The sequence below is a fragment of the Equus caballus genome, chromosome 7 (assembly GCF_041296265.1).
Source record: "Equus caballus isolate H_3958 breed thoroughbred chromosome 7, TB-T2T, whole genome shotgun sequence".
Taxonomy (NCBI): domain Eukaryota; kingdom Metazoa; phylum Chordata; class Mammalia; order Perissodactyla; family Equidae; genus Equus; species Equus caballus.
Window position 1 is genome coordinate 15,607,968 of NC_091690.1, and position 26,483 is coordinate 15,634,450.

The window sequence follows — 26,483 nt, forward strand, 5'->3', positions numbered from 1 at the left end:
GCCAATTCTTCCTAACCAGCTCCAAAACTTTGTCCCTTTTGATGCATCTGAAAGACATATATGATATGAGAAGATATCTATATCTATAGAAATAAACGTAAAGATAGAGAGAGCATACAGAGAAAGGTAATTTGAATTGATAAAGTGGATGAAGATTTTAATTAACTGGAAAAATAGAAATTCAACAAACAAGATTACTATCTTGGAAAAATACAGGCGTGTCATCTGTGGTCTTATTATCCAAGGCGTCATCATGATGGTTAGACGAAAAATAAAACTTGTCCTGCATCTATATTGATGATGGCATTACGTCATATGAAAGCTCAAATCTTTCAATTTTGAGAAGAACAGAAGCTAATAATTGCCTCTGTGAACTAGGCAGAGCTTCACTCATTGGCCAACTAGGTGATGAGTTTAAAGATTTGGTGGTCTTTGAAATCTTAATATAACTTATATTCAACTTGAATTTTATGTGGCCTATTTTGTTATTTTCTTATAAGAGAAACAGAATGATATTATTTACAGCCTTGGTTTTTACAGTGACAGAAAAGACAAAAAGCAAAACATTTCAAATCCCACTTGACTTGCAAGACTAAAGCCTTATAAACTGAAATGACAAATGTATGATTTGTGTAATTCAATTACTCACAATTAGGTTGTTTTTTGTCATAACAATCTGTGGTGAAATGTAAGAGGAAAGGAGATAAACAAAAAAAAGAGATGTGATTTTAAAGCAAAATTCAGAATTAAAAAAAAAAAGCGCTCTGTAGAAAAAGCACTCTGCAGTTCAAGCAGGGATTATTAAACATCATCTACAAACACAGATAATTGGTGAAATGGAATAAAAGGAGATTCGAAGGAGTAAAGGTAGCATATACACCAAAAAAAGTCTTTACCAGGTGGGACCCTTGTAAGAATTCCACACTAATCAATCCACTCACCTCTTTTTCCAAATACCACATCAGATAAACACAGACACTTGCTGAAGTCTTTTGTAAAATGTAATGGGAGACACTACTTTGGGTTCCTTAACCTTGAAGGAGCATCTCTCTCCCTAACTCTTCCTCAGAAGCTTGGCTCGAATCGATGTGACCCAACTTTCTAGGCTCTAAAATGATACAATCTAACCAACGGCACCCAAAGAACCGTGAAGATTTAAAACACTTTCTCTCTCACAGTTTAATGGAATTAGGGGATTGTTTCTACTGTCTAGATTAGAAGACCTCACACCGTACAGAGGAAATCAGAAACCTGTCAAGCATTGCCACCACAGTCACGCTCTGGGTGTGGTACAGACACAGCCAGGGGAAATGAAGTCTTAAAGGTGACCCTGGAGAAGAAGTGACACCACAGCTCTAAAACTTTCTGGGATAATTCATTTTCTTCTATCCAGTGAAAATGACTACGACATCATCAATGCAGTGCTTCAGTCTTCCTAGAATGACATGAAGCAGAGAGAGTATTCCAGAGCCCCAGGTAAGAAAAGATGTGCATGAAAAATGCCCTATTTTTCTATTAGCCACTTGTGTCCACTTCCCCAACTACTGTCCTTCTCATCCGCCTTCATCAGCCCCTGAACTGTGTCCCGTCTACTCCTGCAGTGGGCCACAGCACAGACGAAAAGTGTCTTCCTGAAAGGGCGCCTGGAAAGAAAGGAGTCTTTAATTACTTTTACTACTTTATACTTGACACAGTTCTTATTCTTAGTTCTGCTTCATACCTTTCAAAGAACATATTGGAGGCCCCGTTCAGTTTTCATTTCTCAGTCTCTTCCCCATCCTGTTCATGACCCTAAACTTTGTTATTTAAATTAACATTTTCTATCCTACTCTCTTTCCAAGGATGTTTCAACTTCTCTGGTCTCTTCCCCAGCCTTCCCCCCTCCAATTCTTTCCTCCTTGGTCCCAGTCTCTTAGACCTGCCCGGAGCTGCCCATTGCCCCTTTTTCTCCTCCTCTCCTTCCCTGAGCCCCTTCACCTCATCCATTCCCATCTCAGGCTCTCCAGATTCCCAGGCCGTTTGCTGATGAGAAATCTTTGCTGCAGCGAGGACCGGAGTCCCCCGCGCGCAGCCCAGTGGCAGCAGAGGGCGAGGCTGAGAGGGAAGGCGAGGGCTGTAGGGGAGGGAGGCAGCCGATCCTCCCCGCGCGAGCCCGCAAGGATGCGGCAGGGGGTCGGGGGCATGGGAGATACAAACTCCCGGAGCCCCTGATCTGATCTTGCAGACCTGGCCCGCGGGCCAATTTCCTGCCAAGCGCAGCCGGGAAGCAGAGGCGCCTGGAGAGCAGAAAGAGGGGCACTGGGGGTGCCCATCCCCAGAGTAGGTCCCCCGGCGAACGGGGAAGAAGAGAGAAGGGAGTCAGTGAGTGGTGAGGAGAAGGGGAAAAAACCTGTATCCAGACTGGCTCAGGAGCGTCGGAGAGACTGGGGCGCTCCGGTGAGCACCCAAGGGGTGAAGATTGCCGAGCGGGGGGCCAGGGGTGACGGAGAGAGTGCTGCGCGCTCGGGGAGGGAAGACGAGGAGGGCAGCGATGCTCTGGGCTGGCGCAGGCTGGGGGCATGTCGCGGGTGCGAGCTGGGGAGCGCGTGCGGCGGCCGCGGCGCCAGTGTTTGTGTGTATGTGAGAAAGCGAGGGGCGAGCGCGAGAGCAAGTGAGGCAAAGAGAGAGCGCATGTCTCATCCCTGCGAGCAGCCACTAGACGCTCCACCACCATCTTTTGCATGTGCAACATTTGCAGCCGGACAGAAAGCCTCTCCCAGGGCTATGGAGACTGCGGGAAAAAGCTGGCAGCTCGCGATGGATTGCTAAAGGGAAATAGTCACAATCATAAACCACCCAAACCTCTCTCTTTTTTTTTCCTTTTTTTTTTTTTTTGGTTGTTTTTAATTTTAGCGCCATCGTCTTCAATGCCTCTCTGAACAGCCTTTAGGAAGAGTGTGAGAGAAAGAGAGAGAGCGCGCGCCAGGGAGAGGAGAAAAGAAGATGAGGATTATTTGCAGACAGATTGTCTTGTTATTTTCTGGATTTTGGGGACTCGCCATGGGAGCCTTTCCGAGCAGCGTGCAAATAGGTAAGGTCTGCTCAGGTGGGGTGTGCATTGGGGGTGCTGTGGCAGACATCCGAAAGTGAGTTAAATGAGTTGGTGATGAGCAATTCAGGGAAACCTCCGGCGGCTCCCTTCCCCTCTGCTTCTCTCTTCCTTTCTCCCCTTTACGAAAAAACTGCCTCTTTAGTGCACGTTCGGTTGGAATATTCACAGAACTGCCCGCCCATCCGTCCTCAGCCCAGACTCCTGTTTTCTCCTTTGGCTCAAGTGTCTTAAGTAGGATTGGAATAAGTTGGAAAAAACCTCCGTGGGATTTGATTACGTTTTATGTGGTGTGTCTTTTCATCCCTTTCTCTAGAGCACGAAGGGATGTCGAGTTTGTTTTAAAAAAATACATACTTCTTCCCGTGCTGGACGCCGCAGCTTTCTCGCTATCACAGAAAGACACTGTTTGGGCAAAAAAAGCGTTTGCACCCAAACCCCCTTGCCTTGTCTAGCTACCCGTTAACCGATTCCAAAGTTAGATCCCTTCCCTGGAAGCTTTTCTCCTTTTATTTTGTTTTCTTTGTGAATCTTTTGCCCTTATTCCTCCGTCTCGACTCTATTTCCAGGGACCCTATCCATCCTTGGCTTTTCTTGCTATTCTCTCCTATCTTTTCATGGGACGCAGCTATTGAATTTCTTCCAGCTAAGCTCAGTCTCAACACTGCATCATTTCTCGTGGACTGTGCACATAACGGAGCTAATTAGACTGAGTCCACGAGCTGCAGAAAAACAAAGTTCATGTCTCCTTTCTGGTTTCCTTCTTCCCTGCATGTCATCACATCCCTGCCTGTCTGCATTTTAATGCAAATCCCCTTTTCTGTTCATATGCCTGCATCTTAGAGAGAAATGCCCATGAGCTAGCTGATGTAGCAGTGTGCTGGGAATCATGGGGAGGGCAAGAGAGAGAAAGGAAAAACACACTACATGGTCTCAGAGGTCATTGTGATCGTGACGAATTGGGACAGAAAAAAGCTGAGCTGTCCTAAAGACTAAAATACTAAGCATGCACCTTAGGGACAAAGGGCAGTCTCCCAGGTTGTGGCAGGGATAGCTCCTTGATTGTGTGTGCTGCTGAATGGCAGTGGATTTGACAGCACTTGGGGTGGGTATCACATTTACAGGAGGAAGCATTGAATGTACTTTTCCTCTTGTTTTTAATAGGTGGTCTCTTTATCCGAAACACAGATCAGGAATACACTGCTTTTCGATTGGCAATTTTTCTTCATAACACCAGCCCCAATGCGTCGGAAGCTCCTTTTAATTTGGTACCTCATGTGGACAACATTGAGACAGCCAACAGTTTTGCTGTAACGAATGCTTGTAAGTAAAACATAAGTTGTGGATAAATTAGAAGAGAATTGAAATGAGGCAATAGAGTCCACTTCCTCTTTATTGTTATGATTATTTAATTTTTTTGGAAAGAAATTCAAGAGCCCCACTGTTGGCTGCTTCCAGAGCAAATCAGAGTTAAAAACAAGGTTTAGACTCAGGGATATTCAGCTGGTCTGTCTTTCTTTTTCTTCCTTCCTTCCTTCTTTTTTTTCCCCCCTCATTTCTGGTCAGGATAATTAAGTTAACTTCTCCCTTAACATTTCAGTGTTAATCTTGTCACCTGAATGTCAAGTTAGTGAAAATTGTACTCAATCTAGTTTTTTATTCTGTTCCTTCGGTTTTTCTTATTTGCTTTTCTCTTGAGTAAGCATATGGCTTGCTTTTAAAGAAGATACATGCTATGTTACACTGGTGAAGGCAAGGGAAGCTTTGCTAACAGAGAGAAAGAGAGGGGAGCTGTGGTGTGGAGGATATATGTTTGAGGCGGTTGGTTGACACTGCAGATGATCTGGTGATGTCACTTGAGGCTGCCCTGCTCTTATATTCTGGGTTGTAAATGTCTCTTACTATCACGTAATACATATATCCTGTGGATATAACTCCATGAATCCTTACCTTGGTGCCAAATCATGTTAGTCTCCCATCCACCTGAATTCACAAACCAACCCAGCTGGATCTATTACCCCACACAATGAAACTAACCGGGTGACCTCACCAAATGCCTTAATAAAACAGTTGTACGGTGCTCTCCCACCAAAATACTGCATAATTTAATGTAAAATAATGCAATCAACTGTGTATTAATTTAATTCTCTAAGGTATAATCAGTCAATATAGAATTTATATTGCATTTTCACTCTTGAAAGAAATGCATGTTTCAAATATCTCCTCAGCTTTACATGCTAGTTAACTACTGCTCAAGATTTATGTTAAGATAATGGTTATAGATTATGTGATATATATAGGAATAGTTTCTATCTGAAATTTTCCACAACAGTAATAAATTGTTCACTCTGAATTGCAGAATATTTGTATTATATCAAATTGAGCATATTTTAATTTTAAAAGTCTTCTCAGTACAAGAAAGTGTGCTGAACAAACAGGTGAAATTGAAAACAAAGAGTTTTAAGTGTTTGGAGGATATCAGTTTCATTAATTTAATTGTTTTAATTCACACTTATTTGTCATCAATTCATCTAACAGATAACATGATCATTTTTCCTTAATTTTTGGCATCTAACTATTACTTTATTTTAGAACTTGATTTCATAAGGAGGTCAAAGTCTTTGACATTTTTGTAAACTGCCACAATGGTATTATTTTGCAGGAATGTTGTAGTTCCTATGAGCACTATTTGATTAAAAACTCTTTGTTGTATTTAGTGACAAAATCAGTATTACTTTACAGCAGTAGGGAGTTATTTTTAAGTGGAAATGCATATAAATTGAGAGCTAGGTTTATGGATAGTCGTTTTTGCAAATTTTATAAGTTATTAGTTTTGTCTTCCAAGTTTTCAAAAGGATGTCAACATTTCAAATAGTTCTAAATATAAAGTATACTCTTTAGAACATAAATATTATCTATTTATTTAAATATTTTTCTTATGTCTCTCCTGAGATTCTATCAACAAAAGCATTCCTAAGTTTAGAAATAATTTATGATCGAAATATATGTGAAGGTAGTTTGTCAACAGTAAATTACTATTTAAATATTAATTTTCGTTATTAAATTTTGACTTTCTTAAAAGTGGCAGATATATTAGTTTTATTTTGCTTTGCTTTTATAAGTTCTTAAGTATTCTAAAGTTTGTATTATGACTTCCAGCTATATAAACTATAAAGCACTAATCCTTCCTTCCTCCATATCATTTATTAATCTCATTCAGGATAATTTTAATTAGTATTATTTTATTTACGTAATGAAAATGCCATATACAATGAAGTATTACTGGGAAAGTCCTGTAAACATGGGAAATTGATAAGAAGCTGAACATAGAATAAAACAGTAGAGAAAGGTATAAAATATGGATAATATGCTATTCTTTATTTAATGTGTTAGGATTGAGAAAATTGAAACTAAGTAAACTTTGCTAGTTTTGAATCCAAATGTAACACAATGTTAGTAATATAGTATTTTTCTGTAAATTTATTTTGCGTATACGTTTACAATATTTTCAAAAAAATGTAAATTGTAAATAAGGAAAAAACATTTTCTAGTGAAGAAAAGGACATTTTTTTTTTTTTGACAAATGAGTATTCTAAATGTCCTTAAGGCAAATCTAAGAAGAATTTGGGAAAAATCAATTGGCAGAGAGCAGAGGTCAGGTAATTGATGTTTGTTGAGTTGATTGACTGAGAACATATATGTGCGTGATTTTCCAGTCTAATTAAAGGTGAAACCTAAGCAGTAAGTATGAGGCAACCTCATATATCAAACTTTGTGCCTTGGGTACAAAGGATAAAAATAGTGTTCTGGAGAATTAACATGGAACTTATTTCTCACAGTGGTGCAGAATGGATTTTTAAATTTTTCATGTTGGATTAAATATAAAGATATAATATATGACTAGCTAGGTTTATTTTAATTGTGACTTTCTTGCAATGGATCCTTGTAAAACTGAGGGATCTAGTTTGTCTGTGAACCAGATACATTAAACAGGATATGTTTATTTTATGGAATGTATACTAGAAGACAAAAAAGGCATATTAAAGAATAAAGAGTATGGTCATTTGTTGGACAGATATAATTTAATGCTTATTCTTCTGCCTCAAAATTAGCTTAGCGCTCTAAGAATACTTTGAGAAACCTAAACATTCGATCTATGGAGTTTACATACTACACACGTCTAAACCTGATCAACTCAAATTTATCACTTTTGGTATAAATCCAAAGTTCCTGGGGGGGGGGTGCGTATAATTTTGACTTATGGTTTTATTTTATTTTCAACAATAATTGTGTAAGGTTGAGTTTAAAACATCGTTTTCCTTTTTGAACTATGCACATTGTTGGAAAGTCACACTTTGTTCAATTCAAAACTGAAATTATAAGAAATACAGGTAATATAAAGTTATGACCTATTTCAATAACAAAAGTAGTACAGGTGTAATAAATAGCCCAAGTATTCACATTTCAAAATGTAATTAAAAGTATTCATTTTTTCTTGTGGTCTATCCAAAGTAAGAGGTTTAGTAAAATGGCTTTTTTAAAAATCAATTCAATATGAGCAATATTCTTTAATAAAATATACAATTGACCCAAAATAGCTGTCTTTGCAAACAGCCATGCTAGTTAAATTAGAGATGTCCTTTGCAAAACATTTGAGACAACCTGAAAGCAGGCTGTTTTCTTATAGTTTTCCAGTAGTTAATGACCAGAGATTTTTGGTTTGGAGGATAGTATATATTAAATTTGACCAGAATTAGTAACCAAAATACTAAAGTAGTCTATCACCAAGTTTTCTAAAAGATAAAAATATTTGAGATATTGAGATTATTAGTTTAGTCCAGTTACACTAGAAATCTTGTAAAAGAACAGGTCCTTTAATAAGGCAGTCACAAATATTCAGTTTCTGAAATGACTCTTAAATTTCAGACAGGCAATAGGAAATATATAATAAAATATATCAGGTACCTATGTATTGTAACTTTGGTGAAATTATAAAAGAATTTCATAGAATATTTCCAATTTTTTTAAGTCAGGAAGAAACTATTGGTTAGTATTTTTTTAATGATGTCTTTATATTACTCTCCTTTTCTATCTAAAATCCATTTATTCAGTGCTTTAAAACATGATGGATTGGTAAGTTGTAGGGATTACAAATAGAATGGATGTTACACCCAAGTAACAGTAAATTGTACTATTTTGAGTTAAATATTAGTTGTGTTTGTGTCCAGTTTACTTGGTACTCTATCCAGGATGAGTGCCACTTGTAAAGTAGGATGGTATATAAAATATACTTGTTTAGTTAATCTAAACACATTGAAAATGTGATACTGTATCCAATAGACTCTGCAGGCATTTCCACTTATATAGTAGGTACTTAATAAAAACTCATTTAATTTGAGTACTAAAAAATATGATATTTGGGCTACAATTCAACAATGTTTAAATACTGAACTTTTTCCCTTTCAGGGACATGAAGCCCTAAAAAGACATTCCAAGAGTTTACATTGGGCTGATATAATAAACATACTAAGTATAAAATTCTGATGGTTTTATCTGCAAAATTGTTAGTAGAGATGCTTTAGAATCAAATCTAGTTGGTTTTTGATTATTTTTAGGAAAATGAGTGACGTGACTCTACTGTCACTGTCAAGTTTCCTTATTTTGAATCAATCACAAGATTCTATGTTGATTTGAAATAATTCTTTAGTTTTATAATATTCTTTCTCTCTTCCTCTTAATTCTCCATCATGAAATTAATGACAAAGATGAGTCATTCCTATGGTTTGTCCCTTAAATGATAGGATGATGCATAATTTGCATTGATGTATTTCAGAATTGTCACAGGATTAAGCTTCCATAAAAGTATTAGAAAAACTCCTTAAACTTTTTTAGTCTAAATTCTTCCAAGTGTTTATTTCCCAAAGAGGAAATATGTAGACATATATACTGGAAATATAGTTTTTCCTCCTAAAGAAGAAATACATATAAATTGCATGTATTGTGTTAACATTAGGAAATATGTGTATATATTATTTATAGAATTTTCTTTTTGTTCAGAAATTGAAAATGATGAATAAATAAAATACATCTTATAATTTAAGGCAACGCATAGTTTTTAAATTGATTTCATATACATGATTTTATTTGACCTCAAGCTAATCTGAGAGTGAGACAGTCTGAGAAGATAGTCATTATTTTATAGTTAAGCCAGTTTTGGCTCAAAGGAGTCACCTCACATGCCAAAGACCATGTAGCTAATAAGCGGCAAAGCGGGTTTGAACCCAGATTTTCTAACTTCTATGCTAATACTTTTACAGGACGCCATAGGGTATGGAAAATACATGTATACTGAGATTATTTGAATTACGAAAGAAAAAAGAATTGTCATTTATCTTTTCTTCTAATTTAATTGCAACATTTTGAAGAAAATGGGGCAAGACATTTCTGGGCAACTTACTCATTAATCAGATGACAGTGAGTGATAGAGCAAAGACTGAAGTCATGTTATGTAATGACTTCATCCATTCATTCACTAGATTAGATAATTAATATATCCATTTATTCATTAAATATATGTATCAAGGGCAACTGTACTTAAGGCACTATGTTAGAAAAGAGGATACAAAAACTTATCAGAGTAGTTGCTGCCCTCAAGGAGCTGCTAGTCCAGTGAGAAAGATTGATGTCAGTTATTACAGTATAGAGAGATAAGGTGCTATGATAGAGAAACAGAGTGCTGTTACAGAGATAGACACAGGAAGGAGAATAACACCAAACTTGGCCTGGCTTCCTAGGGGAGGTGTCACCTGATCTGGGTGTTAAAGCTCTAATTGAGTCCTTCGAAAAGGAGGGGGTAAGGAAGGCATGGCCAAAGGAAAAGCATGTGACAAGGCACCAAGTTCTGGGAGCAGCAGATGTGGTTGAACTGCTGAATATGGTTTAATATGGCTGTAGTATTGAGTATGAGGGGCGGGAGAGGTGTGTTAAAAGGAGAAACTTTGTAGATCCGTATTCTAAGGGGACTCTTCTGAATAAAAAAGGGGATCCTTAAATGATTTAAATACAATAGTAATATGATCAGATTTATATTTTACAAAGAACAGGCTGATTGCAAGAAGGAGAATGAATTGGAAAGAGGAAAAAGTGGGAAAAAAAGACAGCAGTTGAGTCTTGAAGTAATACAATTTAGAATGATAAATGCTTAAATAAATGTAGAAGCACTGAGGAGAGAGAAAAGCACAGAGATCCCAGAATACAGAACTGTTAACAGAACTTAGTGATGGATTGGATGCCTGTGTGGGATGGTGGAAAGTAAGTATGGTAAGAATTAAAGATGATTTCTCCTATTTCTATCCAAGACAATTGATTAGATAGTGGTACCGTCGAGTAGGAAGGGACACACAGGAGAAGGAGCAGATCTGAGTGGGGAGGGCCAATTTAGTGGGAATGTACTGATTTTGAGGTGTTTAAGAGACATCCAAATGGAGACGTGCAGTAGAAAGTTGGACATGTACATCTGGAGTGCCAGGGCTTCAGTCTGAAATGAGGACAGACGTTTGGTGATGGTTGAAGCCATGGACGTGGGTGAGATCACCCAGAGAGAGCAAGAGCAGTGAAAAGACTGCTCAGAACAAAATCCCAGAAAATAGTAATACTTGAGGGACAGGGAGAGGAAAGGAGACTAAAGGAAAATGGGTCAGAGAGTTCAGAGGAAAATGAGGCAAGAGTAATTTCACGGGAGCCACGGGGTGGGGAGAGTTTCAAGTAAATAGTGATCAACCTTGTCAAAGGCTTCCGAATTTAAAGAATGAATTGCGAGGATAATTCTAACATCTTTAACATCAGTCTTTGCTTGTCTTCCTTTTAGAGCGTTCTTTTGCATTTTGACCAGGAAAAAACTTCAGCCTTTATTAAACCCCACATAGGTTCTCTTAATACATACTCTTTTCTGTATAATGGCCTAGAATATTCTTATCTTTTATGTAGAGGTAGGGAGAAAGAGTCTTCTCTAGACTTTTGAATCTTAATACATACTCTTTTCTGTATAATGGCCTAGAATATTCTTATCTTTTATGTAGAGGTAGGGAGAAAGAGTCTTCTCTAGACTTTTGAATCAGGTGGGCTTGAATTTGCAACCCATTAGTAGGTAAGTTACTTAATACTTCTGAGCCTCAGTTTCTACTTCTGTGAACACAGGGAAATAACACCTACCATACATAAATCTTATGAGTGTTAGAAAAGTATTTGAAAAATATTTGGCATATAATTGGTATTCAATTAAGTTCAGTTGTATACATTTTGTGCTTTATATGAAGCATTTATTCCTGAGCCAATCATAACATTTCAAGAGTCATTTATATTTTCTGTTTATATGTTGAAAAAATTTGTTTTGAATAAATATATTTTGTTGATATTTCATAGGAATTTTTTGACTCGTCACTGAATTGTTAATTTTAATTTACACACATAAGTCTAAATTCATTTTTATTATTTCTAAGTCCAAAATTATTTCTAAGTCCTAAGAGAGGGTAACTTTATGTGAGATCTATGGACCATTCGGAGAGAAGATTGGCTCATGGATGGATTAAAGAGGTCAGTGAATTCTTCTAATTATATGCAAGATTGTGTGTTCTTGAGCACGGTGTGTGTGTGTGTATGTGTATTTACAGAGAGAGAGTCTAAACAGCTTTTCAATAAATTCCAGTCACAGAAAAAGGCCCAGTACCACAGCCCTAATGGAGCTCTACATAAATTAGATTAAAAAAACCAGCACTTCATTCCCTACCTTCATCATTTTAGAAGCCAATCAGATTTTATTCTTGAAACTAACCAGGAATTTTTCCATAAAATCCATCTCCACGAGCTTCTTCCGTGACCCTTGATGTAGGAGATAATCAGTGTGTCCTAGCTGAAAAATGCTTGGCTTGGTCGTCTGCCTCCCAAAGTGTCATCTTATTATTTCTATTCCTTCTCTTACTATCAAAAGTTCTACATAGTCCACATTAGCTCCTATTTTTATCACAATTTGTCTTTTCCCTTACCGTCACCACTCCTGGAACACTGTGTTCTTGAAGGCCATCAGTGACGTGAAGATTAGTAAATCCAGTTGTTGTTCCTTAGCCTTCATTGTCTCTTAATAGTTTGCAGGATTTGACATTGCTGTCAACTCCCTGTTCTTTGAAACTCACTCCTCCAATAATAATAACAATAGGTGCTAAAATGGGCACTTTGTGCCAAGGGTCTTGTGTTAGTTACCTCAATTTTTACACAACTCTAAGAAGCAAGCATTATAATTATTATTATTATTATCATTTTATATGTGGAGAAACTGAAGATTTATAGATAAGAAAATTTGCCTAACCAGAAAGTATCCAGGGCATCAGATCCTAAAGTTAGTTTTGCTGTCATTCATACTACAGTATCTTTGTTAGTAAATCCACAAGTTAGCCATCACTCCGTGTGACAATAGCTAGACAACTCCTAATTTAAATAGAAAGATGTTTTTCTCACAGCTATCTCTTTACTTTAACAACTTTCATTTACCCCAATTTGTGTAGCATATGACATTGGACATGATTCTTCTATGTGATTTGTAATGCAGCACAGAAATTTAAGAATTCTAAACAGGGACACCCCCATTACTTTCTATTGCCAAATTCATGTCATAAATACCACCATCTGTTAAAATGACTAAACGACTCTTTTAAATGTTATGCAAACAGTGTTGGCTACTTCATTAGTTGTCCAACCTACATATTTTTTTATAGAAGTGTTATTTGATTTCAGAATAAGAACAGCTATTCGAAGCATATTTTTCTGAGCATTTTACTTTAGGATTTGCTTAGCTGTCATGCATTTTCTTTCAGGTTTTCTTTTAGGTATTTTTGGATTCCAAATAAACATAGTGATGATTGTCTTAAAGAGCATCACCCCAAGTCAAAATCAATCCAGTCTTCATAGTATCATCACTTACCTTAGACTTAAGAAAACTACTGGCATCATCAATAAAACGTTCAATGTTATCTTAGAAATAAAAGATTAAAAAAATTGAGATTTGATGCTTTCTTTGCATAAGCCACTGTATTTCTTCAGATAAGGAAAAATTATACCATAAGCTATAATCAGTGTTTTCTTGTTTTTGTTGCTTATAAGCTTACTCTAAAATAAGCAGTTTTTCATTGGTAACTTTAAATGTATCACGCCCTGTCTTCTTTCCATTTTTCATATTGTTATCTTTATTTCAAAGCAAACATATGCTTGTGAAAATTTCAAATAATTCAGAGATCTTAAAAAGTCAAAATATTCTATAATCCCACCAATTAGAGATAATCACAATAAACAGTGGTCTACAGATCTTTCTAGACTTCTTTTTTTATCTCTATAGACTTACATAAAGAGTGCAATGAACATAAGATACTAATATATATCTAGAAATAAAAGTATTTAATAAAAATATCACTGTATACCTATATTTTATTAATGGTTTATTACATTTAACATAAAACGTTTTCTGCCAGTGTATAAGAGTTATCTCATTTTCTTTTACTCCTGTATAATATGTCATCATGCCAAGTTGCTGTGATAAATGTACTGAAGCCGTCTGGATCAACATTCAGGTTGTTTCCACATTTTGATATTACAAACAAAATAGCAGTAAAACTGTTTATGTACCTGTTGGAATATTCCTGTAGCATTAATTCCTGGAATGTTTTCTTTTAATAGATATTGTCAATTTTTTCTCCTCAGGAAGAAAATGTTATTTAAATTTACAACCATTGGGATGTGAGAATAATTGTTTTTCTGTGACCTGCCAACACTAGCCATTATCAGTCTCTTGAATCTTCGCTTGTCCTGATGGGTGAAAATGACACCTAATTGCTGCTTTAATTTGCATATTTTTGATTAATAGTGAGGCTTAGAATATTTTCCTATATTTATAAGGTCTGTGTACCTCTTTCTCTGTTACTGTTTGTTCTTTTCCTTTGTTAATGTTTTCTTCTTTGTTTGTGGGAGTGTTTTATGTACAATAGAAATTAACCCTTTGTCATCTATGTTGCCAATTATTTTTCCACTGTGCCTTTGGCTTATAGCTTTACTTATGAGGTCTTTTGATATACAGACATTTTAAATTTTTATATAATTAAATCCATGAATCACTGTTTTTATGGCTTCTGGATTTTATGGCTTATAAAGTTATTCCTATCCTTTAAATTATAAGGATATTAGCCCATGTTTTTTCTAGTACCTTTATGGTCTTACATTTTACATTTATCACACTAACTCTTTTGGAATTTCTTTTCTTAAAGATTGGCACCTGAGCTAACAAGTGTTGCCAATCTTCTTTTTTTTCATGCTTCTCCCCAAAGCCTCCCAGTACATAGTTGTAGATTCTACTTGTGAGTGCCTCTGCTTCCGCTATGTGGGACGCTGCCTCAGTGTGGCCTAATGAGGAGTGCCATGTCCACAAACAGGATCTGAACTGGTGAAACCCTGGGCCGCCAAAGCAGAGCGTGCAAACATAACCTCTCGGCCATGGAGTCGGCCTCCTGGAGTTAATTTTCTTATGTGTGTTAAGAATTGATCTTTATTTTTTCCCACACTATTTATTTTGAAAAAGCTATTCTTTTAAAAGTGCTTTGAACTACTACATTTGTGCAAAACTCCTGCTCTTTTTTGACTGAATTTGACCTTGGGCAGAGGTTCTGCATTTTCTCCCTTCCAAAATTCTCCCATTTGCTGTTTTTCACCTGCCTACCCTTTCCTCGCAATCCCTAGTGGTCATACTGCCAGTTTTGATATTTTTATCATCTGTTTTCTCTTGCTTCCTAGATTTTTGGTTTTTTTTTTTTCCTGATTGCCGCTCAGCTTCTGACCAAGTCCTCTTGCTCTGTCTCCAAAGTACATCACAAATATTTTCACCTTTCTCCATTTCTCTCTCACCATTCTAGTCCAAGTCAATGGTACTTTTCTAATACCTTCATAATTAATCTCCTACTTGTACTCATTACTTCTCTCCATCCATTTTAGAAACTGGAGCCAGGGATGCCCCTCTGAATTTATAAGTCAAAGACTGTCTCTTTCTCACTTAAACCCTACGGTGGCTTTTCATTCTCTTAGAAGAAAATTCCAACTCTGCACGATCTGACTCTTGCCCACATCTTTGTCTTGTTCACCTTGTTGCAATCCGTTCTGTTGGCGATTTGGTTCCCAAACATGCTTTAACCGTTTCTTTTCTCTATCTCTTTGTATTTGCCATTCCCTTTTGTTGAAATATTCCAATCCAGTTATTTGCTTGAATAGCTTTTTCTCAACCTTCAGGATTCAGGTCAAATGTGACCACCTCAGAGAAACCTTCCTGGCCAAGTTCTCTAGAGTAAGCCCTTCCACTCCCCAGCTCCAATTACTCTATATTGCATTAACAACCTATGATCCTGTTTGCTTTTGTCACAATCTGTAATTATTATTTTCATTTATTTACTTATTTATCATCTATAGTCCCCACTAGAATATAAACTCCTAGAACCAAGGGTGTTATCTGCCTTAGTAAACAATATATTCTTATAACCTTGTACAGTGCCTGGTACAAAGTAATAATCAGTAAATATCTTTGAATGATGAATGATTGATATTGATGAGTTTTCTCTTCACTCATCTTTGAGGCATCCTTAGGATAGCTAAGACGTTTCATGTGTTATCTTAGAGAGAATCAAGCGGAAAATATGAAGACAATTGAGGTAGTGGATCCAACGTAAGTGTTATGTATTTTCCTTATCTTAAGCATTTTTTTCCTCATTTGTTTCCACTAGATTCAACTCGTGGGATGGGCTAAGTAAGAAGGAAAGTAAGGGGCTGGCCCCGTGGCCGAGTGGTTAAGTTCGCGCGCTCCGCTGCAGGCGGCCCAGTGTTTCGTTAGTTCGAATCCTGGGCGTGGACATGGCACTGCTCATCAGACCACGCTGAGGCAGCGTCCCACATGCCACAACTAGAAGGACCCACAACGAAGAATACACAACTATGTACCGGGGGGGCTTTGGGGAGAAACAGGAAAAAATAAAATCTTTAAAAAAATAAAAAAAGAAGGAAAGTAAGTCCTATAAAAGAAGAAAGTGAGACTATTAATACAAAGTGTTGCGAATTGTACTGGCCAGATAGCACTTTGATAAATTTAAATCTGGTAGAAGAGACCTTCTAGGTGCTTATAACATGTGGTGTCTGCTGACGAGAGAACTAGAAAGTGCTGATACGATCTGCTTTCAAAGCAGGAGAAAGCCCATTTGGGAAGCCCAGGTGAACTAGTAAGCCCACTCAGGAGAATTCCATCTGTTCAGACATTGACAGCTTCCTTAGCACTTCTTAGAGTTCGTGAACTAGAAGAGTTGTGAAAAAGGGAGGCTGGAGGCAAATATATGGTGTTATTCTTGTCAGTTCTTGATTACTTACATTGCACCTTCTATAGTGAATTAGCTACATTGCACCCTCTATAGTAAATTTCACAACAATTTGTTAATTTCTATAACCTTTTATTCCTTCTTCTTTTGAAATTTTCTTATCCTTGGTTAATTTCTTAATTTTCAACTGTGTGTACAGTCTGACCTAGGCAAGTTTGAAAGACATTTCACCACTTCTCTGCTCCAAAGATTTAGAATCAAGAGAAAGACATTTTTACTCCTGTAAAATATGCATGCTTCCTCCTTTCAAAATGGAAAACTTGTAAGTCCAAATGGTTTTTTTTTTTTTGCTCTGACAACCAGGAAGCTCAGTTCCATATTTATTATTCGGTAACAACATTACTCTTTTAAGCATTTTGTTTTGTTTTTATATACTTGATTTTTCTAAAATCATATATAGGAAATAAATAATAAGTATAGCATAAATATTATCGATGATATAAATATTTTTACTTAAATATACCTTATAAGTCTATGCACATCATTTTTGAAAAGAAACATAGAGGTTACAGTGGCTGTAAATAAAAAAATCTAAATGGTATCCCATTCGACACAGATGGTGGTCAACTTTTGCTTGAATACTCAAATTTCCTGTTGAGTATTCTCTGTATTTTGTATATGCCTTAGGAGGTGATAGATAGATACATAGACAGATAGATAGATAGAAAGATAGATAGATAAATAAATAGATAGATAGATAATCTGTTGACTCCATTAGACTGTGAGGTCCTTGTTAGATCCTCTATTCAGAGGGCCTATCACAGGGCATGAAACATTCATGTTCTATACTCAATAAATGTTTGCTGACTGATGGAGGGAGGAGAAAAAAGAGAGAAAAAACCCATTTCTTAGTTGGTTATTCATAATAACTAATTCTTAGGAGAACTGAATAACACAAAACAAATCTAGTTTCTTTTCTAATGACTCAAACACTTCACATTTTTTAAAACATTTCACAGTCCCCTTTACACTTTCCCAAGCTAAATAACATTTCTTTATATGATATAGTTTCTAAAACCTTTAACATTCAAGTTCTGGCATTCTGAATATACCCTGGATACATCATAATTTCGTTAAAATATATTGACCTGGATAAATGCTCATACGCCTGTTATGATCTGTCCAGAATTGAACTCCACATTTTTGAAACTCATGATCATGACTTGACATAGTCTGTCCAGGTGAGAATATTAATTCCAATTATTTAGGCATTATATACATAAAGTGTAGTCCAAGATTACTTGGTTTTTAATTAGTCAGTTACATCACTCTGTTTGTTCACGTTAAATTTGTGGTCAGTTAAAACTTAACACTTTGCTCTTTTGTTCACATGAATTGCTAAAATCAGCCTCTCCACAGAGCATTTTTAAAAATTCAGAATGAAAGACTTTACATGTACATTTTTAAATTTCACCTTGTTTGGAAACATAAAGACCATCTTGAATCTTAATTCAGGTAGCTATAAACTATTTTAAATTCTATGTGACTGTTTATGATTATCCATATTGATGAGGAAAATTAACAGCAGGCTGTGATACAGGATAGATATAGGATGACAGTAGGTATGTGTGGTCAGTTAAATGTGAATTCTCCTAAAATAACTTATTTGAAAGTTTCTCCATATTGTCCATAAAGATTGTCACTTCACTGCGCTTGTACTTTTTTAACATTAAAACGAACACAAAGGCCATCAAATCTTGAGAAAATATCTCATGCAACTATATTGTATAAAAGATAACATGAGCATGTACATACACGCACACCATTCATTTATATTGAAAAGAATGGACAAAAGATATATAACAGATAATTCACAGTGAATAAATAAATCTAGTAAACAAATTAAAAAATGTATTTAACTAATCAGAGAAAATCAAATTAAAATGAGGTATACAGTTTTACATAATAAATTAGCTAATTTTGGTGGTAAAGGTGAAGAGAATTTTAAATTACTCAAGGTAGCTGGGACATTTAAAATTGATATAATGCTTTTTTTTTTCTGCTTTATCTCCCCAAACCACCCCCCTCCCCCACCCCGGGAAAACGTTGTATATCTTAGTTGCAGGTCCTTCTAGTTGTGGGATATAATGCTTTTGACAATCAATTTGTCATAATTTATCGCAAGCCATTAAAGGTTGTGAATCATTTGAATTCATGAATATAGGAAAATCTCTGGTCATGAAAATGTTCATTAAAGCATTACTTAGCTTAGTTGGGGAATGGTTAAATTAATTAAGATCCATCCAGATTGTTTGAGGCAGAATGTCAGTCGTGAGAGTCCTCTATCTGACTTGTGCCAACAGTTCTGAGTTCAAGAATTTTTTTCTGTGTGTATAGGGACTATTGACATGTTTTGTTCTTTATTTATATTATTTTGTTTTGTTTTGTTTTCTTACAGAAGGGCCAGTGTTATGTTAGGAAAAGAAAGTGTTCTAGTCAGATGTAAAAAAAGATGTCTTCAAAATGTAATAATGATTTATGGAGTTGATACAGCCAGTTGAATGATTTTTTTTAAAGTGTCATTGTTTAGAGGAGCACAGATCTTCCACACCAGTCCTGGCTGACAGCCAGGTGAAGATAGGTGCATCGTTTGTCCAGGAAACAGTGTACCTCAAGGCTCTGTGCAGAGATTTGGAAATTCTAGTCAGTGAATAATATAAGAATTCACTGTTGTTGATTTTCCTCCAATGTCTTCCCTCTTTCCCTCCTCTCACCTCTCATCTTTCCAAGCACAGAAAATGTTGGAGGAAGAATCAGAAATTAGATGATAATCCGCTTGGATCTTAAAAGATGCGTGAGGTTTTGCCATGCTGTTCCAAGAGAACAAAAGAGCATCATAGGAAAAGTGTAAAGGTGTATAGACAACTCTGGGCAGCAGTAATGTTGCAGGAAAATGGAGAGCAAGGGTGGGGGTCTGGGGACTGGGGAGTGGAAGGTTGAGGAGGAGAGTACAGACAGTACTACTGAGTGGGGAAGAACCTTGCAAACTGCCTTATAGGCTTAGATGGGATTTTGGTTTTTTTCTGGGGCAGAAGACAGCAAGAATCATTTTAGGCAGTTTATAGCATAATTATATTTGTGTTTTAGAAGGAATTCTAGCACCACTGTTCATCATTCGTGTATGTAGCAAAACGTGGTTCCTTTCCTATACCAAATACACTAAGAAAACATTTCCTAGACAGGAAATGCTATTTTGCTACTTCAGTTGCTGTTTGTAGAACCCATTATTGTATGTAATTCTGCCCACTATTTTCTATCGAGAACTGTTACTTTCAGTAAAAAACACTCAGTTTATCATCTCAACCACTTATCTTCAGACTGCAAACCTTTTATGATAAGAGGCAGGTTGGAAAAGAGCTGGTATTGGTGGGAGGGAAAAAAAATGAACAAATCAACATCATTTAGAATACGTGTAAAGGCAATTAAATTTCCTTACACATTAGTATAGATGCTGATGGAACACTGCATATTCCATTTCTGATTACATTTTAGACAAGTCTCTCCTTTTTTGGTTATTGCTCTTGATAGAATTAGTTATCCAATTTAATTGGCACAAATAGGAATCTATACTACTAACCACTCAGGCACATACTGTAAAGTAGTAAGAATTGGTTTGAAAAAAAGTGAGCCAAACATTTGTAAGACTAGAATAGTAATTAGTAAAATTGCCACTAAATATGCATATATACCTATAAAGGCATGCATCCATGTATACATATATTTATATGTATATATGCACACACACACATACACACACAGTTTACCAAAGGAAAAAATACAGTAAATCAATAGCATATAATTTTCAAGATATAGTTTTTCCTTGCCTTCAAAATAATGAATTCTGAACTCTCATGTACATTCTTTTGCTCAATACTACTTATAAATTTATTTTTTGAAAACAAAAATACATATACTTCAGAATAACTTGTAAATAACTTTATATTCTGTTGTGTATCTATCTATATACAGCATATACATCAGAATCTGTGTATGAATATATAATAAATCCATGCCTTTAGCACTTGGCTCTTGTTGTTTTTCACGAAAGTTGATAATGATTGTATGTTATGAAAACATAAGTGACTGTGAAAATAAGCTTCATTATACAGAAGTGATAAAATCACAGATTAGAAAATAAATGTCAATATTTTATTGAGATAGAACTCTTGCTAAAATGGTATTTTATTTTCAAAATAGCAGTGTCTTCACCTCTCCTGCACTTTATACTTTATTTTATTTCAAAGGGAAATTTTCCATTTAGTGATGGTAATACTCTAGTGCTTTAAAATCATTAGATGGCAACCAACGTGCTGTCTATTTGGCAGAATAGTATATGGCTATTAAACACTATGATTTAGAGACTATTAATATATGAGAAATGTGTAAGATATAATGGTGAGTGAAAAAAAAGTAGGCCATCTTTTGATTCTAATTTCATAAGAGGCATCATATATAGTAGAAGCTGAAAAAGATTATACGAAATGTTGGCAGTGACTAGTTTTGTTTAGAGTTATTATGCAGAATATCTATTTTTAATTTACGTAGTTCTGAATTTCTGACATGTTTACAAAAAGTATATATTTATACTTTTTCTGATTAACAGTATCTAAATAAAAGAAAATGTAATGATCTTACCACTAAATATTGAGTTTGTCTTGCTGTGTCCAAAAGGAACAGATAACCTAGTGAGATCTTTAGACATTTCAGCCAATCTCAGGGCTTGTTGTCAGCATATCGTGTCCACGTAGTAGTTGCTATGTTCGATCTCTTTGCTTACACACTTTCATTATTTTAAAATGAAAATATCAACTTTAATTAAATAATTAAAAGTATTAATTCATTATGTTTACTTACCATAGCTCATTTTAGAAAGCCAAGAGAACAATTGGTGATTACAAGCATTTTTTCATTGCCAATTGAAGTATATAACTTGCCAAGTCTGACTGCATATAGTATTTTCAATTCTAGAAAAGACAGTAACTGCATGCGTGAGCTGTTGGCTCTTGAATATCTGGTCACTGTCTCTAGGTAGTGCTTTCTGACCACGCTAGGCTGGTTTAGGCCCCACTTCGTTGTGATCCCATGGCACCCTGAGCTTCCCTTGCTACACCGTATTATCAGTTAGTTGGACAGTCCCCCTCTGCAATTGATCTTCTGGATGACCAGGATGCTATTGTATTTGTGGACGAATCCTTAGTGCTTGGCTTATGGCATGATGCCTGGCACATAATAGCACTAAATTAATATCTGCTGAGTGTATGAATATGAGAACAGAGGGATTTGGTAATTGATGGTTAGATATTAGTGTTTTAATTCAATTTTTTGAGCATCCAATCAAGGAATTGTGACAGATTCTGTATTAGTGAGTGTTGGGACTGTAAAACAAATGAAAACAATTCTTCATGGACTTCTCCATATGAGTAGGTGTCTGGTGAAGGATTTTAAAGGTTATGACTCATTAAAACACATTGTGTTCAGGATTCAGAGGCTACGAGTCCTATAGTGAGAGTCTCCAAGTGAGAAAGGACAGTCATACAAGTCGCCCTCCACCATCCCTCTGAGTTCACATGTCTCATAAGGATTGTTTTGCCCCAACTATTGATTCTGCCAGCATGCCTGCCCATGGACAGGGCTATCACAGCTTTCCATTTAAAATTCTGATCCAAGCATCAGCAGTTCTTTCTCATTTATACCCCTAACCTTGTTTATTAAAAAGCACCTAGACCCACTAAAGTCCTCTCACTTCTACCCAGTTTCAAAGACAGTGTTTGTGTGTCTGGTGTGCCAAGCAATGTTCCACTCCGTGGACGCAGGCGTCTTTGCTCCTAGCACGCAGTCTAGTGATGACCACTGGAACCTCAATGCAATGTGACAAATGCTGTGATCGCACTGAGAGGAGGCAGCTAGCCCTGCCTGCAGTAGTATGTTATAGTGTACTTCCAAAGGCATTTTCTCCTTTCTTTCCTCATGGGTGAAGGACAGTTTGACTTTTATAGGACCAAGATAATAAACTAAAGAAAAGGACTCTACCTTACCCAGTCTAATTTGATTAATGAAGTAAAATGGAATCGATTTGCTTAGATGCCAGAATTTATATGGTAATAATAAAATCAAATCCTTTATCCTTTGTCAGCCCTGGATTAGACTCAACACCTATGAATCCGAACCACCCATATTGTCTCAGAGACATAAAATTATTTATCCTCTCTGTGTTTTATATTCCTTAAACATCTGTGTATATTTGCTACCAAGTTATTCTGCTTCTGTTAAATATGCAGCTTTTTAAATGTTCAATTGTCGTTTTAGTTAACTGAATGTTCACTAAACATTCACTGTCTTGTTTCTTTCACTGTGCCACAGATTTCGTTGAAAAGAAATTTTAGAAGTGATATTGGACCTTCAAAAGCTTTTAATCTGCTGGAAAGACAGAAGTAACTTAATATGAGACGTAGGAAGAAGTAGGTGTTAAATTAGAAGGTGCTGTGTATTGTATAATAATCACCAAAGAAGGAATATCAGAAAAGGTCAGATTTTATACATATAAACCTTTAAAAAGTGGAATTTAATCTTGTCATAAAAGGAATGAGGAGGAAAGGGAGAGGCGTGGAAGAGGGTTGAACAGAGTATGCAAATACTCTTGCCCGGCAAGGGATGTCGGAGAGCACAGGGAAGTGTCTCATGGGAGCTGAGCAGAGTTAACATGAGGGGAAAGAGTACGGAGAAGCCTCATTATAGAATCAGGACCGTGGAAACCAGGAAAAGAATTTGATAGCAGCGAGCATCTGAAGATTTGGGCAGGGGATTGGAACTATGAAAAGTGGAGTTCAAGGAGCATTATTCTAGCATGTGTATGCAGGAGCAACTCAGAGAGAAAAGAGCATAGACACAAGAAAGTAAAAAGGACCAAATTAACGCCTCACTCATCTCTCTACTCTCCTCACCCCTCATTGCTCCGGGTTCTCTTCAGTTTGTAATTTAGCTGACTTCTCATCTTATCTTCTCATAAGAATCTACTCCAGACACGCTCTTTATCATACTTCTCACTTTCCAGCCTCTGCTCCTTTTTACTTACAGTTAGTTTCAAAGACAATAGGATTGCTGTGAACATCTTTCCACCTTCTTTACACCTGTAGAAACACTTCTCTCCTTCCAAATCCAGCTTGCTGCTGTAGGGGGAGAGTATAGAGTAAGGAGCTAGACCTGGATTCAATTCCCACCTTTGTCACTCACTAGCGATGTGAATTTTTGGCAAGTTAATCAGCTTCGTTGGGTTTCAGGAGTTTAAGTTATAAATTAAGGGTGAAAAAAATCTTACTTTTAATTAGAAACATATAAAACAATATACATTAAAATGCGTCAAAGTGTGTAGCTATTGTCCTTTGAGGATTAGTGTAACCACAGTAATCGTTGAAATAATATGTATCATTCACCCAGCCTTATGTGTACTAAATAAAATACAGACTTTAATGATTGATGGAGGTGAAGAACAGGTATCCAGGATTATGACTTAGAAGATGGTGGAGGCTGCTACCATTAAGTAGGGTATGAAATGAAGATGGATAAAAGGTCCTGAAGCAATATTATACCGTCATGTGCCTCATAACAGTGTTTCGGTCAATGATGAACCACTTATATGACGGTGATTCTTTAAGATTAGTACCATATAGCCTAAGTGCATAGTACTGTCTGGGTTTGTGAAAGTACAGTCTATGATCTTCACACCACAACAAAATCGCCTAACGACGCATTTCTCAGAATGTATCACCGTTAAGCAATGCACGACTGTACATTCATTTTGGAGCTAATTGAGTTAGAAACTTCTGTCTGATAGAGGGGTTCTATAGGCAGTTGAGTATTCAAGTAGCTGTAGACAGATCAAGTAGCTCTGGAAGATATAGATTTTAGAATTATCAGCATGTAGGTGACAGTTAAAACCATGAACAAGAAGGAGATTGCCGGAATTTATCCAGTTAACATAAAAAATTAATGATTTCTGGGGATGAGACACATCATGAGGAGAAAGAGATGACCTGTGTCTTGTTTGGTCCACAAGACTTTAAAAACTTGTTTTTCTGTTTGTCAAATTCAAAGAAACTGATTCTAAAGTTAAAACTTATAAATTATCCAGAAGTTATAAATCTGCTCAGTGGACTATAAGCTTCTTGAGGGCAGTCTCCATGTATTGTTTTTAATATTTCCCTAGCCTGGAGCATAGCACAGTGTGTGAATCATAATATTCTCTCGGTAAATATTTCTGAATGTAGATTTGTGTTATTATTCGAACTGTGAATCCGCAGATCAAGTGAATCTACAGATCAAGTGTAATTGCACTGGAGTTTGGAGATGGTTAAAGAAAAGCAAACTTACCCGCGTGATCATGCTTTCTTTCAAGGAGTTTCTAAATACAACTTATTGGAATAGTTGAAGCCAAGTTTGGAAATTTCTTGCACCACATAAATCCAGATTCTACGAGTCAAAAGAGGTAGATTACAGACCTAGTTCAATAACAAAATCAGTATCACAGACCTAGATGAGACTTTTTTGAAATCATGCAAATCACAGCCAGTTTATCATATTCAACACCTTTCATATACACTATGTTATTTGATTCTCAAAACAATGCCAAGAAATAATTAGACTGGAACCCAAGGTTCCTAACACTAGTCTGGCGCTTCCTTCTCTTAGGTTGCAAATGGTTTCTGCTACTTCCTAGCTATCACAAACTTAGGGGGGTCACAGAACCTTTCTGAGTTTCAGTTTCCCGATCTGCAAAACGGGGACAATAGTAGTAACCTGAAGGACTGTTGTGAGCTTGGATGGAAATCTCGACTTTGAAGTGCTAGCATAGTGCCCACTATGTGTTCCAATCTCCCTGTGACTATGACTACCTTGCTACTTGCCCAGGGTCCCTCAGCCAGGAAGTGGATTCCACACCCAAACCTTCTGACTCCAGGTTCCATGCTATTTTCCTGATTTCACATGCTTAAGAGTTGCCACTGTTTTTTTCTTATTTTTCGTAATTATTTTATTGAGGTCATATTGGCGCATAACGTTGTGTAAAGTTCAGGTGTACATTATTATATATCAGTTTCTGTATAGACTGCATCATGTTCACCAGCAATAGTCTAGTTTTTATCTGTCGCCATACATATGTGCCCCTTTACCCCTTTCACCCTCCCCTGACCCCTCCCCCTCTGGTAACCACTAATCTGTTCTTCTTATCCATGTGTTTGTTTATCTTCCACATGTGAGTGAAATCATACTGTATTTGTCTTTCTCTGTCTGGCTGAGTTCGCTTAGCATAATACCCTCAAGGTCCATCCATGTTGTTGTAAATGGGACAATTTTGCCTTTTTTATGGCTGAGTAGTATTCTATTGTTAATATATACCACATCTTTATCCATTCATCCGTTGATGGGCACTTGGGTTGCTTCCACATCGTGACTATTGTGAATAATGCTGCAATGAACATGGTGATGTATAAATAAGAGTTACCACTTTTTAATAGCTCAGACTCTGACAGTCCTCAAATTTCCTAGGTTGCCTGTATGGATTTATTATGCAGTAAATGTGAAATTATCTTCTGGACTGGCTGCATGATTGTGAAAATAAAACATTGTTAGTTATATTCTAGATATAGATGAATTTCAGAAAAGTTTTTAAAAATCCATTATAAAAAGCACACACGCTATACAGTTTGCACCCATATTTTATTAAATGATTTTGGGATATGTAATTTGGGGTGGGCTTGACAAATGTGGATACTTCTGCATATATCTCTATGATAATAATATCTCATACATGTGTAGTACTTCACAGTGTTTCAAAAATGAGGTGTTCAGAAATTAGATGGCATATAGGGCTTCTAATTAGTGTATTGACAGTTAAAACTGTAACTTGTGTCTCTTTCTTAAGTATCTGCCATCAAATATAGGAGTCTTATATT

The 26,483-nt window shown here is 36.3% G+C and overlaps 1 protein-coding gene across 30 annotated transcripts in view; it reads left to right on the plus strand.

The window, feature by feature from the left end:
• The first annotated feature begins 1,995 nt into the window (after nucleotides 1–1,995).
• The window catches only part of GRIA4 (glutamate ionotropic receptor AMPA type subunit 4), a 368,128-nt gene continuing 343,640 nt past the window's right edge, over nucleotides 1,996–26,483 (plus strand). For 12 of the 30 annotated variants that reach the window (XR_011440452.1, XR_011440446.1, XR_011440445.1 and 9 more), the window contains exons 1-3: nucleotides 2,057–2,436; nucleotides 2,893–3,070; nucleotides 4,253–4,411. Coding sequence is in view for 19 of the 30 variants with exons in the window: in XM_070272731.1 (XP_070128832.1) it covers nucleotides 2,983–3,070; nucleotides 4,253–4,411 (247 nt within the window). In the remaining 11 variants the exon portion in view is untranslated. Of the gene's footprint in view, nucleotides 2,437–2,484; nucleotides 3,071–4,252; nucleotides 4,412–26,483 lie in introns of those variants that run through there. The other 18 variants (XR_011440450.1, XR_011440444.1, XM_070272738.1 and 15 more) reach the window with 7 other exon arrangements.